Source organism: Brienomyrus brachyistius, chromosome 4 (assembly GCF_023856365.1).
Source record: "Brienomyrus brachyistius isolate T26 chromosome 4, BBRACH_0.4, whole genome shotgun sequence".
NCBI lineage: Eukaryota > Metazoa > Chordata > Actinopteri > Osteoglossiformes > Mormyridae > Brienomyrus > Brienomyrus brachyistius.
This window is the reverse complement of record NC_064536.1, coordinates 16,798,579-16,812,290: the sequence shown is the minus strand read 5'-3', so window position 1 is coordinate 16,812,290 and position 13,712 is coordinate 16,798,579. Positions and strand designations below refer to the sequence as shown.

At 47.7% G+C, this 13,712-nt stretch overlaps 1 protein-coding gene across 3 annotated transcripts in view; it reads left to right on the top strand.

Moving 5' to 3' along the window:
• The window catches only part of pip4k2ab (phosphatidylinositol-5-phosphate 4-kinase, type II, alpha b), a 40,553-nt gene that overhangs the window by 21,803 nt on the left and 5,038 nt on the right, over positions 1 to 13,712 (top strand). For 2 of the 3 annotated variants that reach the window (XM_049010718.1, XM_049010721.1), the window contains exons 2-7: positions 1,805 to 1,902; positions 2,081 to 2,177; positions 6,769 to 6,921; positions 7,012 to 7,158; positions 7,308 to 7,346; positions 11,438 to 11,539. In XM_049010718.1, coding sequence (XP_048866675.1) covers positions 1,805 to 1,902; positions 2,081 to 2,177; positions 6,769 to 6,921; positions 7,012 to 7,158; positions 7,308 to 7,346; positions 11,438 to 11,539 — 636 coding nt within the window. The remainder of the gene's footprint in view (positions 1 to 1,804; positions 1,903 to 2,080; positions 2,178 to 6,768; positions 6,922 to 7,011; positions 7,159 to 7,307; positions 7,347 to 11,437; positions 11,540 to 13,712) is intronic. The other variant, XM_049010719.1, reaches the window with a different exon arrangement.

Below are 13,712 nucleotides of genomic sequence, written 5' to 3'. Positions count from 1 at the left end.
TGCAGCATCACTTTCCAAAATATTTATTCCATAAATATCCAGAATTAGTTTATCTTGGGTCACTGAGCGGACGTGCAGAGGGACTATTAATCAGCCACCACTGCTTTTTCTGTGTACGTGATGCACAAAGTGCGTGGGGGGGGGGGGGGGAGGCGCGTATCAAGGAGGGATGTCTCTGTGGCTGGAGGACATACCTCTAAAAGAGCACTTTGTGCGGTGGGGACGTCGCTGCCTGGAGCCCCACAATGCATGAGTCACACAGCCATTGTGTCCACTGTCAAAGAGCCGATGGATGCTGATCATGTGACCGTTCAATGACATCGCCCTTTGAAGGCGCCCTGGCACCAGTATCACCAGTTTGAAAACAAGTCCGCATTCTCAGGAAGCGCTGCAAATGGAGTTTGACTGTGTAGCTCATTGGCCTGTGCTGTAGCCTCGCAGTTCGGTTCCCACCTTGTGTGTGTGTTTCAATTTGAGGGTTTCCTTTGGTCATGCCTTCAGCAGTCCAAAAACATGCAGCTGATTGAATTAATAACTGTACAGTGTATGTATGTGCCCTGCGAAGGACTGATATCCCATCCCTGGTATCCCCTGTGCTTCTTGGATCCAGACTCACCGTCACCCTGTATTGGATAATCAATGAATGAATTCTTACAATTTGGGGAAAAAAGTTCATTATTTTTTTTTATCTTAAGTTCTTAACTTTTCTTCCCTGTGATTTTTAAAACCAGGATTGTACATTACTGCTGCCTGCAGATATGTTCTGCATTGTTGATTTTTATTCGTTATTTAATATCAGGCCAAAGGATGCTGGGGCAAGGGGCTGCAGGGTTGATGTAATGCCCTGTCATTCTGCACCTTGAAAAGCATAGCAGGAGAGATGCACGATATATCAGTTAACATATCAATATTGGTCAATATGCATTAAAATCAAGCTGCAACTGCTAAAACAGCGATGATGATTGTATTGAACAGTCAGCCGTTTTTCGCAGTGGAAGATGAGGGATTTCGTTAGCTCATTCACTGCTTTCCCTATTCAATTAGATGAAATAAGGAACACAGTCTTTGGACCTAATGATCTACCCTCTGACTCCCCGAGACAGGGTTTGAGTGAGGGCGGCGAGAGAGAGGATCGATCAGCAAGTCTAAAAATATGGGACAGATCATGTCCTGTACTGGTGAGAAAACGGGACTCAGCATTCTATTTTACGATACGGGACAATCCCATAAAATTCGGGACAGATTCGGCAACTGAACTTAGAAGAGGTCTCACAGTACTGGCCGGCGGTAGTTTTATACGGCCTGCAACTTGTGTCCAATTCATTATTTAATCTGGCCAGCATATTGATTTCTCGTCTTCCATAGGATAAAAAAAATGACATTACATCTTTCTGCAAAGTTTGTACTAGACACAAGTTTATTGGTCTTTCCATATCAGTGCAGCACCGTGTAATGGGCCAAGAACACGATCAACTTGAGCTTAAGCGCTTTTGCGGTCCAACCCGGAGTCGATGGCACGGGTCACCTCATGACTGACAATGCAGGGCTCAGCCAGAGGACAGACATGCGTATCTCGACAGACTCAGTTACGGCGTAACCCGTGCATCACCCCCTGGTGTAGAGTACTGCATGTGGTTGATGCTGCCTGTCCAGTCGCCTGTGATTGGCTGAGATTTAGGGGTCTGGGGCACTGGTTTGGTGACCGTGCGGTTGTGTTTACATGCAGCACGGGCCCATATTGAGACGGAAAGGTGATGTCAGTGTTTCATCACTACTTGACCCACTCTGCCCTTTCTTTCCTTAGATCAATGAGCTGAGCCATATTCAGATTCCCATCATGCTGATGCCAGATGACTTCAAAGCCTACTCCAAGATCAAGGTGGACAACCACCTCTTCAACAAGTGAGTAGCCCGACTTGCCGAACCTCGGCATGGTTTGCGCGAGGCCGCGTTATAACGTGTATCTGTGAACCTTCACACGAGGTCTTGTGTCGGTGCGTATTGTGTCGGTGCGTATTGTGTCAGTGCGTATTGTGTCGAAAGCCAAACATTTGTGACGTGGTTTTTGGATGTTTTACAGGGAAAACATGCCAAGTCATTTCAAATTTAAGGAATACTGCCCTCTTGTCTTCCGGAACCTAAGAGAGAGGTTCTCTATCGATGATCAAGACTTTCAGGTGAGTCTATGCTGTAGCAAAGCCATTAGGGTACCTTTTTAAAACGTAAATCCTTATTTGTTTTTGTTATGCACGACACTCACAGCCGCAACCAGACTTGTGTGTGCAACTAAGGACGGAATTGAATCAAGCAAAAACATTGACATTGAAATGGCCATGCTGACTCATTCTATTCCTGTTTTTTTTTTTGAGCCAACACTATGCACCTAATATTCAAAGTGGATAGGAGGTTAAACCAGTGTGTCCTGCAGCTCATTTTCACCAGAGGCCATAGTGTTGGGAATGTGCTGTGTGCCTGAGGCCGTGGTTAAACTTGGGCAGTTATTCATGAGTTCAGGTCTTAAAATGCACCACTCATATCAGCGTCTCAAAAAAGCAATGTGTCGAAACTGATCGGGAAATGCATTTAATATGAAAGTTTGTAAACACTGGTCAGCTGACCTGCTATATGCCATGGGTTTATAACTCTTCCTAGACTTGCTGACGTGCGGACAAATATTTTCTGTTGTTGGTTCCTAGTGTTATTGGCTTATTTGAGGAGAGGTAATGTTACCCCCCTTGCTAAATATTTTCCGCCACTGTGCCCTGCTCTCCTCTCACTGTCAGAAGGAGGATTTTTTAATTGTTTATTTTTTTTGCGTCGGAGAATCTACGCAATACCCTCACTCTTCGTGGTCACGAGGCGCCCTTCGGATGTGAAAGCGAAGTTTGAAAAGGGTTAATTCCTGGCACCCCCTCTTGTCAGGCACTCCCCATGCTTTCTGGCCTTCTGCCTCTCCCACTGACCTCACCAGCTGTTTCCTGCGGATTACGCCCGCGTCGTGGGTGATCTTTGAAGTCCGGGATGTGGCCTTGCCGTCGCCCCCGGCCCCCGAGTGGGACGCCGTCACACGCTCCAAGTCTCGGGGCACGCAGCTTTGGGCCCCACCCGAGAAGGTGCCTCGAGGGCAGCGGAGCTGTCTCTGACTGTTCTGGAAATGTGATTCATTTGCTTATTTTTGTTTTTATCTCAGAAGAGGCAGGAAAGGAAAGCGGCTCGGCTAACGGCGGTGGCTGTCGGGAATCACGCCAACGGCGGGGGAGGATTAGCTGATGTAATTAGGGGCTTTGAGAGATGATGCAGGGACATAAAGAACATCTCGGCTGCAGAAAAACTCAGTGGGTTTGGCAGTAGCGGATCACGGAGGAACAACACATTTTGACGGCCCCCACTTAGGCTGAAACACCCCTGACAGGCCTCGGAGGTACCTGTCATGAATCCTGCACATTTGTTTATGGAAACAATGCATTTTCGACCTATATATAGTTCATTGTAGCATTTCAAATGTATGCAAGCTTATCAGCAACCATCCAGCACAGAACATTGAGGAATGACCATGAAAAGATTTAGTGCTGGGCGTCTCGCAGGTGATGAGGTTTTATTAACTCGTTTCGAAGGTCTCTCGCGATGCATGAGGGTATCGTGCTCTCGAGGAGGGTGGGGGATGTGACGTGCCCGTCACTGTGTAAACTCTGAGTCAGCACATGGAGTTAAGCAGCTCCTGCTCAGGCTCCCCCGCCGCCGATGGCCTCTTCGAGCAGCGGAACGTACAAGGCTGCCTGGCCTTTAGCGAAACGGCCCAGGTTTTCCGTGTGCAAGGCCCCCCGTGAGTGATGAGGCACTGCAACCTAAGTATGCAGCGACTGTAAAACTACCGGTGAGACGCCGTATTACCGTCAGTCTCGGCCCGTCTGCCTGTAAATCTCGTCCTGATGCATTATGTGAGTCAGCGCTGAGGCTAGCAGGTCGTCATACTGAGGTGCAGCCATGGCTATGCTGCGAGCAGCTACGGACCAATCCACGTCACACTTGTGGGGGAGGTGGAGGGTTATGAAGGAGTTTATTTCGGGTGAGGGAGAAAGAGGTTGTACAAGTAAGTCGGGATAACAAAATTTGGGAAAGGGTGATAAAATCTGTGACCGAGGGGCTGAATATACACTTTTTGTGCCATTAGTAATTGATTGCTGGCAAAATGGGCCTGTACCTGAACTTGCCCCATCTTTAATAATCAGTACCTCCCCCCTCCACGCATCCTTTTGGTACATTCCACCAGCACCCTGGGAATCATTCCATTTTGATTCTAAGCCTACTCAGTGCTGTGTATGTAAATAAGTACAGAAAAGGGTCACTGTGTTTTTTTTTTTTGTGGGTTATTTGTTGTATCAAAAATAAGACCTTTGGCAGCAGCTGCGTTAAAGGTTGAGGAGCTGCGTGTGTCGGCTCTCCAGGGACTCAGCCGCTGCGGTTAGTGGGCTCGATTCCTGCGCTAATCAGGGTGATCCGCGCGGCCAGAGATGCGGCCAGACATTTCTCCCGCGCTCCGTCTTTGACAGGGTGCGTCCTCCACTGAGGATCCGCAGCTTCGCGCTCCATGGCTGTGTCTGATCTCTCCCCGGACCATGTGTTCCCTCAGTCAGAAACCGCAGGCATTCCTGCTCAGTGATGAGATGTTTCCTAATTAGCAGATGCACACGAAATGTCATCAAGTTACTTCAATCACCCAGAACCCCCAGTATCCTGGGTGGTGGTGTCCCAGTAGTCCTGTCATTGTTATTGTTGTTTCTCTGAAACTCTAAGTTCAGTAATTTTGTTTATTTTATTCTGTTTTATTATTTGTCCCTCATTTCCTCTCAGTTATATCGGTATGTGGTGCTTTGCACTTCCCACCGTTCATACAACAGACAGTGGCCGCCTTCACCCTGGGAGTTTTGATGTCGCTGGTCCTCGTGTCGGTTTCGTGTTAAGGTCAAAGATCGCACTGCACATCTACCACTAGCCAGCTAATGGGCAGAATACGTGATCAGTGTATTCGTTCATATTAAAACGGGATTAGATCCGTGCTTCTGGTTCAACTGTGAGCAATTTCTATGTTTAATTATTCACAAGCTCCAGTACGCTTGGTCAGCGTTTCCTGGACCCACTTTGCTTAACACAGAAGCAACTTTTCTGAAGATGACTCTTCAGCATCCCTCCATGCTCTGCCAAGCCACCGAAGGATGAACTCGTCTGTATGATAACCAGTTCGGTATTTCTCATGTCCGCTGCCGTAACTCCTAAGAGAGGTCGACTTCGATATTAGCAATGCTGATGTTCTGTGGAATGGCTTCTTTAACAATGGGAGTGATCATTAGCAGGCTTTTCTGTTCTCTTCGTGGGACTCCTGTCACGCAGCAGGACTCCCGGGTACCCCATGGCTGCTGACGCTGCATAGCAGCAGAAAAAGCAGTCTTTCTTATTGGATCGTACTGTGTATCCAGGGTTCGACACATAGCATGTTTAGCGGCTAGGGAATGGTGAAGAGTCCACATGCGGAGGAATAAGCTACTAATCGCCATCTGTGGCCGTAGCATATCACAGCACGTCATGTGTCACCGCTGAGTGATCAGTCTCTTCTAGGCCAAGTTGGGGTCCTGACATGAGCTTGAACATAGCGCTGAATTTCCTCATTAACATGATCCAATTTTCAGCAGGATGCAAGCAAGGCCCGGTCAGTCATCTATTCTTACGATGACCTTCTTGAAGTGGACTTTAAACATCTCACCATTTATTTTAATGCAAACGTTATACAAGATGTTGAAAACTTTACTTTCAAGGGCCTTTATTGAATTTGTAGCCCACAACCAAAGCAGGATGTGGCCCTCGTAAATTCACGTCAAAAGCTGCCGCCTGCTTCAGTCTCCAGCAATGCAAACGTTGGCTTCTCTCCCGGAATGCTTTGGTGCTGTATGCAGTTGGCAGATATGGCCTCGCTGGTAGCAGATGAATCTGATTGCGCAGTGCTGATAGTGTTGGAGGGTTCCTGATATAAGGAAAAGTGCTCGGAGTCAGACATGATGATCAATGTCTCCTCCTGTAGCCAGTTTATTTGGACAGAAGTCCCTATGACACTCTCGAGGACTGGCCAGGTTGTTCATCATTAGCATGTCCGGGCTTGAGGGTGAGTAGCTCTGGTTCTGGAGCATAATTACTAAGTTAGGGTGGAGCTCCCTGTTGGAGAAACCACTCCATATTGTTGGTTTGATGAACACAACAAAAAGCCTCCTTTATTAGTAGTTTTCATACCATGCTCCCTCATGTGGAAATGTGTTTTTTTTAACACCTTCAATCTTTCAAATCAAAGTTGATTAGATTGGCTCGTTTATTTGCATTCTTTTTTTAGATAACAATGTACTTTTGGAAAAACAGCTTGGTAATTACAGGGAATGCTCTCTACTAATTTCACAGTTGGCCTATTATTTTCAGTAAACAACGTTATGGATTATCTGGCACACCATCCGGAGTGCATCCCAGCATTGTGCCCTATGCTGTCTGGGTTAGCTGCAGGCCCCGAACCAGATATCGTGGACAAAAGATGGATGGATGTTTGGAATTATGTGGTTGAGTCCGACATTTCGTTTAAGGTAGACTTCTGTTGAGAACTGGAGCTTGGGTTGAGGGTTTGAGTTTGGCATAATGAAGTTCTCAGCAGAACTTTTATGGGTTTCTCCATTATCAACCAAGATGTCAATCTGCTTCATATCAGTCTTAAGCTACACGTCCCTCCCCCAACAGAACTCTCTCACTCGGAGCGCCCCCATTCCTAGTGACGCACAGGGACGCAGCGGTGCAAGGTTCCATACCTCTTATGACAAGAGGTACGTCATCAAGATCATCACCAGCGAGGACGTCGCCGAAATGCACAACATCTTGAAGAAGTATCACCAGGTGTGCCGGGGAGTCAAGGCAATGAGGCGGGGTTTGTGTGACTTGGAGGGTTCCTCGCCTTAATACTCGCCTTGGGTGTCCCTGTTGCAGTTCATTGTGGAGTGCCATGGCAACACATTGCTTCCCCAGTTCCTTGGCATGTACCGCCTCACGGTTGATGGAGATGAGACCTACATGATCGTCACGCGCAACATTTTCAGCCACCGGCTGTCCGTCTACAAGAAGTACGACCTCAAGGTGAGTGTCCATTTGTCCCGTCTGTAGGCGGCCTCCCGCATCCAATGCTCTCTTGTTGGGCGGATCTGTTCAAGACGTGTTTATTCGTTTGTTCATTTCATGTAGAAATAAGTTGAATGAAGCAGTGCTTTTTTGATTCACTGTTTCAGGGCTCTACAGTGGCCAGGGAGGCAAGTGACAAGGAAAAGGTAAACCATTCTACTTGAATTTGCTTGTACGTTTCAGTGGTGTTTTAGCCAGTATGCCTTTGGTGAGTTAGTGACAAAGCATGTCGACATTTAATCTGTTGAGATTTTAGGCCGTAGCTGTTGTTTTCTTTGAAATCTGGTGGGGAGAACTTGTGCGTTCAGGGTTGGGCATCGAAATTTTGCAGGGGTTTTACAGTCAATGAGCACAAGTTTGTTGCCTGTTGATCGTCACCAATGAGATGGGTGGGGAATAGGAACAATAGATCATATTCTCCTGCCATGTCCATTTCAGTTTTTGCGTTGGTCCATGTTTTGTTTGCTGTCATCCATGTTTCCCCCCCCCCCCCCCTTTGGTTACGTTTTGACCCTTCTTGCTTCTGAGTGTGGGAAGCCCGTCTTGCTCCTCGTCTCCAGACGTAGGCCTTAGTCTCTCTGCCCACCTCATGCTTGCGTGTGAGTTTGTGTGTGAGCTGCTCCATATTTGCTCATCAGCCTGCTGAGGAGCCCGAGCTTGTCAGAGCAGGGTGGAGAAGGCGAGCAGGGAATATGGTCGCCGGTATGACGAGAGTAGCATCTTGTGTCTCTCTTCTTGGGGGTTTTTCTTCTGCGCAGATTTTCAGGGACCGTGTCTTTCAGGTGGTGTTGTGGGATGTTGGCCAAGTGCTGCTTGTCCTTTCTGACTATATTTATAAATTTAGAAGGACTAGTCTGAACCTGCAGCAATTCCAGATGGTGGGACCCTGGATATTATGGGGTCATGGTAGTAAAAGTAGCCCAGCAGTTATAGCAGATTCTATAAATGGAGTAAAGAGGGAAGGGCCATCTGTGTTTTTTTTTCTTTTCAGCAGGTTTAAAATCGGCTAAGATGCTGCTGGTCGTGTGTGAGTGTCTGTGTTAAAAATGGCTTCAGAATCTTCACTCTTTCCTAATGTCTCCTTTACGCCTGGCACATCGATCTGGTGCTTAATTGTTTTCACTGTCTGAATGACAGTCGTTAGACAGTATGATGGGAGTTTCCTCACGGCAGCTGTTCAGTCAGAAGCTCTTGTAGGTGCAAAATGGAGACGGAAATGAGAATAAGTGAAAAGGTACGCTGGGGGCCGGCTACTCGATTCATGTGAGAGTAGCGACCTTTGTGGTTTTGATGTGTAGCCTACCCCAAACTCCATGTTGTATCCTTGTTACTTCCATTCCAACACGGGGCCGTTGAAGAAGAATACTGTGTTGGCTGTGTCACGTTCCCCGTTAAAGCGTCATCTGTGGTAGCCCTTGGTGTCGTCAGCGCTTCCCCTGTTAGCTTGGCTCCGTCAGCATTGTGTCCTTCACAAGCCTAATGGTCATTTAGGGCAGCATTTCCCAACCCGGTCCTCAGGGACACCCCCCTCCAGACAGTCCATGCTCCCTCCCAGTTTCCTGACAGACGATCTACTTTTTTTTTTTTTTAGCTTCCTCCCAACTCCCTTCTCTGGCATGGAGCTGGGAGAGAGCAAAAACGTGGAGTGTCTGGGGGCCCTGAGGGCCAGGTTGGGAAACAGTGGTTCAGAGTGAGATGTGTTGAAGGGGCCCGAGGCTAAAGGCGGGGAGCCTTCTGGTCCCGCCGGAGCAGCCAGGGCTGCAGCAGGCGGTGGGAGGTGAGAAGGCCACCTGCTAATCCTGTTGTGTAGCAGAAGCTGATCGCTCCGGCTCCATTCTGGCGCTGCTTAATCCTGGGCAGGTTCACCCTCCCCGTCCCGGGACACTCAACCCCCCGCTGCGGCGAATTAGAGATCAGAGGACAGGCTCAGACGCGGCTCTCAACATGTCACATGACCCCCAAGTGACCGCAGCCTCTGCGGTGCAGCTTGAGCTCGAATATCGCCCATGGCTCAATTTTTACAGTGCAGTGTAGGGACTGAGGCAATCGTCCAACCTGGTTGCCGATTTCTTGCGTCTGCTGCAAGGCCTTGTCCTACTCCTCCTCCTTCTGGAAGCTGCGTTCTTACTGTGTGTGCATTAGCGTCAGTATCGCTGACCCATCTCCATCATCATCATTGTCTGGGAAGAGCCTTCTGCCGCTTTGAGTGGATGTCCAAACAAGCCGTAAAAGAATAAAGTGTATAATGATCACACTGTTGGTAGTGTACACAGCGGTCAGGATATCTGAATTACGTGTATTGTGTACTGGTGCCATGTTTGTTTTTTGTTTTTTTTTTTTCTTTTTTTGATGCAGTGAATGGTTTGTTTCATGAACCTGATTCATTTATTAATTATCGGGACTCGTGCTTTGATGCCAGCCAATGGTTTTTCGGGAAGGAGCAACAGAGTGGTGGCGCGTAGTCGAGCCACGGTGTGTTGGCAGGGAGACGTGACCTCACTGATTACATCACGGCGTGCTGTTCGTAGTTGGCGCCGCTTCTCCGCGGACATGCGCGGCCGTTCCTGTAACGAGCGCATGGCGGGACTTCACCAGTGCGTTACAGGCCCTGGGCTCGGCAGACCCTCATTACCGTAACGACCGCTGTTAGATATGGCTGCTTCTGATTTCAGCTTTACCGCTGTCAGGTTTATTTACTTGTATCGATAATTGGCGCTCGCTCGACTTCTCCTCTTAAGGAACTCGTATAATCGGACCGACCGGGTCACACGTGGAGTTGGATGGGCTTCATTTAGTTGCCGGTCCCCCTTGGAGCCGTAGCACCAGTTCCGGGTTGCAGCGATGCGGCCCCTTTCTCTCCCTCACGAAGCAAAGTCAGCCTGCCAAGGGGTCTCTCTCCCGTCCGTCCGTATGTATGAGTGCGAACGCATGCGCCCATCTGTTCGCCCCGGCGCGGGCCGAGGGATTGGGCGGCGGCCAACGCAGCAGAGCTGCAGTGTGCAGCTGCAGACGGACCCGCACCCGAGATGGACGGATCTGCCGTGCGTGAGATGTGCCTCCATACATACCTGGGTTTGCCTGCACGTTTGTTTTGGCCAGTTCCACTGTCATACATTGGTGCCGTAGATTCTATGGGAGGCAGTATGGCCCAATAATTTACCTGTTTTGTCATTTTTAAAGGCTCAACGGCAGCCTCCTGTGGATGTCATTGAACCTACTCAATTACAGTAGCCAGTTGCTTTATTTTTATTTTATTTTATTTTACTTGTATGCTTTTGTTTCCTGTCGTTTCATCTTGGCATTGGGCCCACCGGTTGAGTTTGGGACATGTTCATCTCTGACATCACCCCACAGTCACCTGCTACACGGCCAGACTAGTGCACGCTGTCGCTGGAGGCGACAGGAAAGACACGCCTGCGAATGCTCACAGAAGCTAGCAAGCTCCTACTCTGCCCGTTAAGAATTTTAGCAATGATTTTGTTTGTTTTTTTTTTGAGCAGCAGAAAGCTGAAGTTTGCAGATCCTGAGCATTTACTGTTGGATGGCAGTGAAGAGGGGCCAATGTTCTCTGGGAGTGAGATCAGCAAATAAGTGACTGGCTGCTATGATTGACGCCTCAAAGAGCAGAAGCGAGATTGGGAATTGATAGTACATTTTAGTCAGCTGGCATTCTAGCACAGACACTAGGGCATTCGCATATCTGCAAAATAAGCTATGAAAGAGTAATTGCTTAATGTTTTAATGGTATATGAATATAGAAATATTTCTCACCATTCCAACATCTACCTCATTATCTATTTATCATTATTGATTTATTCATTATCTATTCAAACAACTGATTTTGATTTCCATGCATGGGGAAGGAGGTTTGATCTTTATTTTGTATATTGTGTATAAAATTGATTATACAGAATAAAGGTGAAATTTCCAGTTCGCTGCTCTGCCTTGAAATCAAAATTGGTTTTAATTTTCCAAACTTTTTTTGTTTACTATTTTTTTTCTGTTGCTTCGACTGACTTTAAATGTTATACTGCATCTTTGAAAAGGTTGGCCTTTCTGGAGGACGAGTAGGCCTTCTAACGGCGGGAGATGCTGTCGCATTGCCTGCCCGGCTCTGCATTTCTGCACGAGTGGCTCTTTCAGATCCCAGGAAGCACTGGTCCAGCTGACGGTGACGTGCTGCTGTCGCCCCCCCCGAAGCCACCTGAAAAATGTACCTCTCCTTCCATGTCTTTAGCCGCCGCGCCCGCCCGAGGAGGCAGCGCCCGCCAAATCGCGCATGAGCCAAAAGCTGCAAACGATCAGGATCGCCACGCGTTTTTACTGCGCCATCAAACACGTAAGAGACCGCGGAGAGAGCGGGCGCTTGCTGGCGCCCCCATTCACTTAGCCTGCCCGGCCGCTCCCTGTTACCTCCCCGCCGCCGGACCGCGCGTTGGCATGTAGAGGTATGATGGACTGTCTCATCAGGGCTGCCTCTATGAAAGTGAATACCCAGAATGCCGTGCAACATGAAAATGAAAATCGGCGTGCTTCAGATAGCCAAGCAACTTATGCCTAACATTAAATTCTCCTTTTTTATTGGATGAATATTATATAGACCTCACAAATTTGCAACTAATTGTAAACCAGGCAAAAAAATAGGTTACACATTTGCTGGAGTTTTTAGTATATTTTTTTCAGTGCTGGTAATCTGGACTTATCCCAGTGTCACGCAGAGCTGAGATCTGGATGCTCTGCCCTGTGTGACGTTGTTGATGGAGGCCAGCTCATACCATGCTCTCCAGCTGCGGTTTGTTTACTTGGGGCAATGCGACAGGAAATAACGCAGGATAGCTAACGTGCTGTGAGCTGCCCCTTATGAGGCCTTTTCAGAGCACTTTTTTAAAGGCTGCGAAGCCCCTGAATGTGACGCAAGTAGATGTCTTTCCTTTTTTTTTTTCTTTCTTTCTTAAGACTGTTCTTTTGCTGCAGTGGACACCCATCTCATGTTGCTCCTGATCCCGGCAGTAGATGTCATCTCCTGAAATCTGGCTTAAATTGCTGCAGTGTTTATTTCCCTTCAGTGTTTGATCTCTTTTGAGACGGACTAACTTAAACTTGACATCAGCACTATCTTGAGCTGGGAAGGTCTCCACTACCACATGCCCCCATCCCTTGCGGAAATTGTTCAGTTTGTGCGAACCTGGAGGTCTTATTCCCTGCTTTGTGCACTTTGCTCTCTTCTGGTGACCCAAATTCTGAATCGATGTTTCTCGGATCTCCTGTTCGGGTCACTTACAGCTTTAAGCAAAACTTAACACTTTTTTTGGGGCGGGGGAGACGTGCCTGCTTTTCTGTATGAGGCCACGCTCACATCACAGCCATTTGGGTCTAGATATGGTCACAATATTTCTTGTTTTCAGTCACCACGATGCAGACTATATCTGCCGTTTTCAGTAGACTCGACGTGAAGGGTGAAGCCAGCAGCACTTGTCAAGGTCAATGGCATGTAACTAATTGCATGGACTCTGGAGGAATGGTGTTTTTCAGTATGCAGTTTAGCCCTCCTCTGGGCGCTCTCCGTAAATCAGGTCCCATGAGTACTAACCCTTCAGTTGTCAGGGAGAAGCAGGTAAGAGAAGCAGTAGTGAGATCTTCAGTCACTCTTTTTCCCTTTTTGTGTTGGCTATCTGACAGTCACCATGAAGTCTGGATCTCCTTTGCTGGAATATTTCTCTCTTATTTTTTAGCGTGACTTTGAGGGCTAAAACGACCTCTGTATTGCGTGATTTATTTGTTCTGGGTTAGAAGAGTAGGAATGTCCTCTTTCCCTTTCAAATTGCAGGTATTTTGGAGGTATTTTTTCTTTATTCTTACGGGTTCTTACAGGTGTCATTTACCCAATGCTTTTCCCAGGCAGGGCTGTGTCTAATTTAAATATATACCATGCCAAAATTAAGGTTTTCTTCTTTCTTTTTTTTTTTTTTGGGGGGGGGGGTTGTGTTGATTAAAGTGAGTCAAAATCCATGTTTCTGGATTCTCACATGTAGCTTTTCAGACGGGCTGCTGTCTCCCTGTCTGTCCCAGAGCGTGGAAATTGCATCAGGAGCGATGACTGACTGTTTTATCATTTTTTTTGTGTTTTATTTTGTTTTTTTTTTTTAGTGTGTGTGGATGTAATTAGCATCTCTGGCTGAGCCTGACGCCTGTTGTCTGGCGTTCCGAGCAGGAAAAGGTTGTCAGCTGTGGCGCGTTGTGTTTTGTGAATGGACGGGGTGAGCAGGACTCTCCTTTGATGACGCTCCTCTTTGGCGTACACGCACGCACCGCCATGTCGGTTCGGAGGGGCGTCGTAAAAATAAAATAGCTGTGCTGCGTGGTCCCTCAGAGGAGACCGTGTAGAGGACATTCAGTCCTAATGGAAGGCACATACGAGACACACTTTGTTCAGGCAAGTGTTTGCGATCAGGCCGTCCTGTTCATTCCCTCTGAATTTTTGTGTGTTTTTGAACTGTAATGTGATTTTAGTC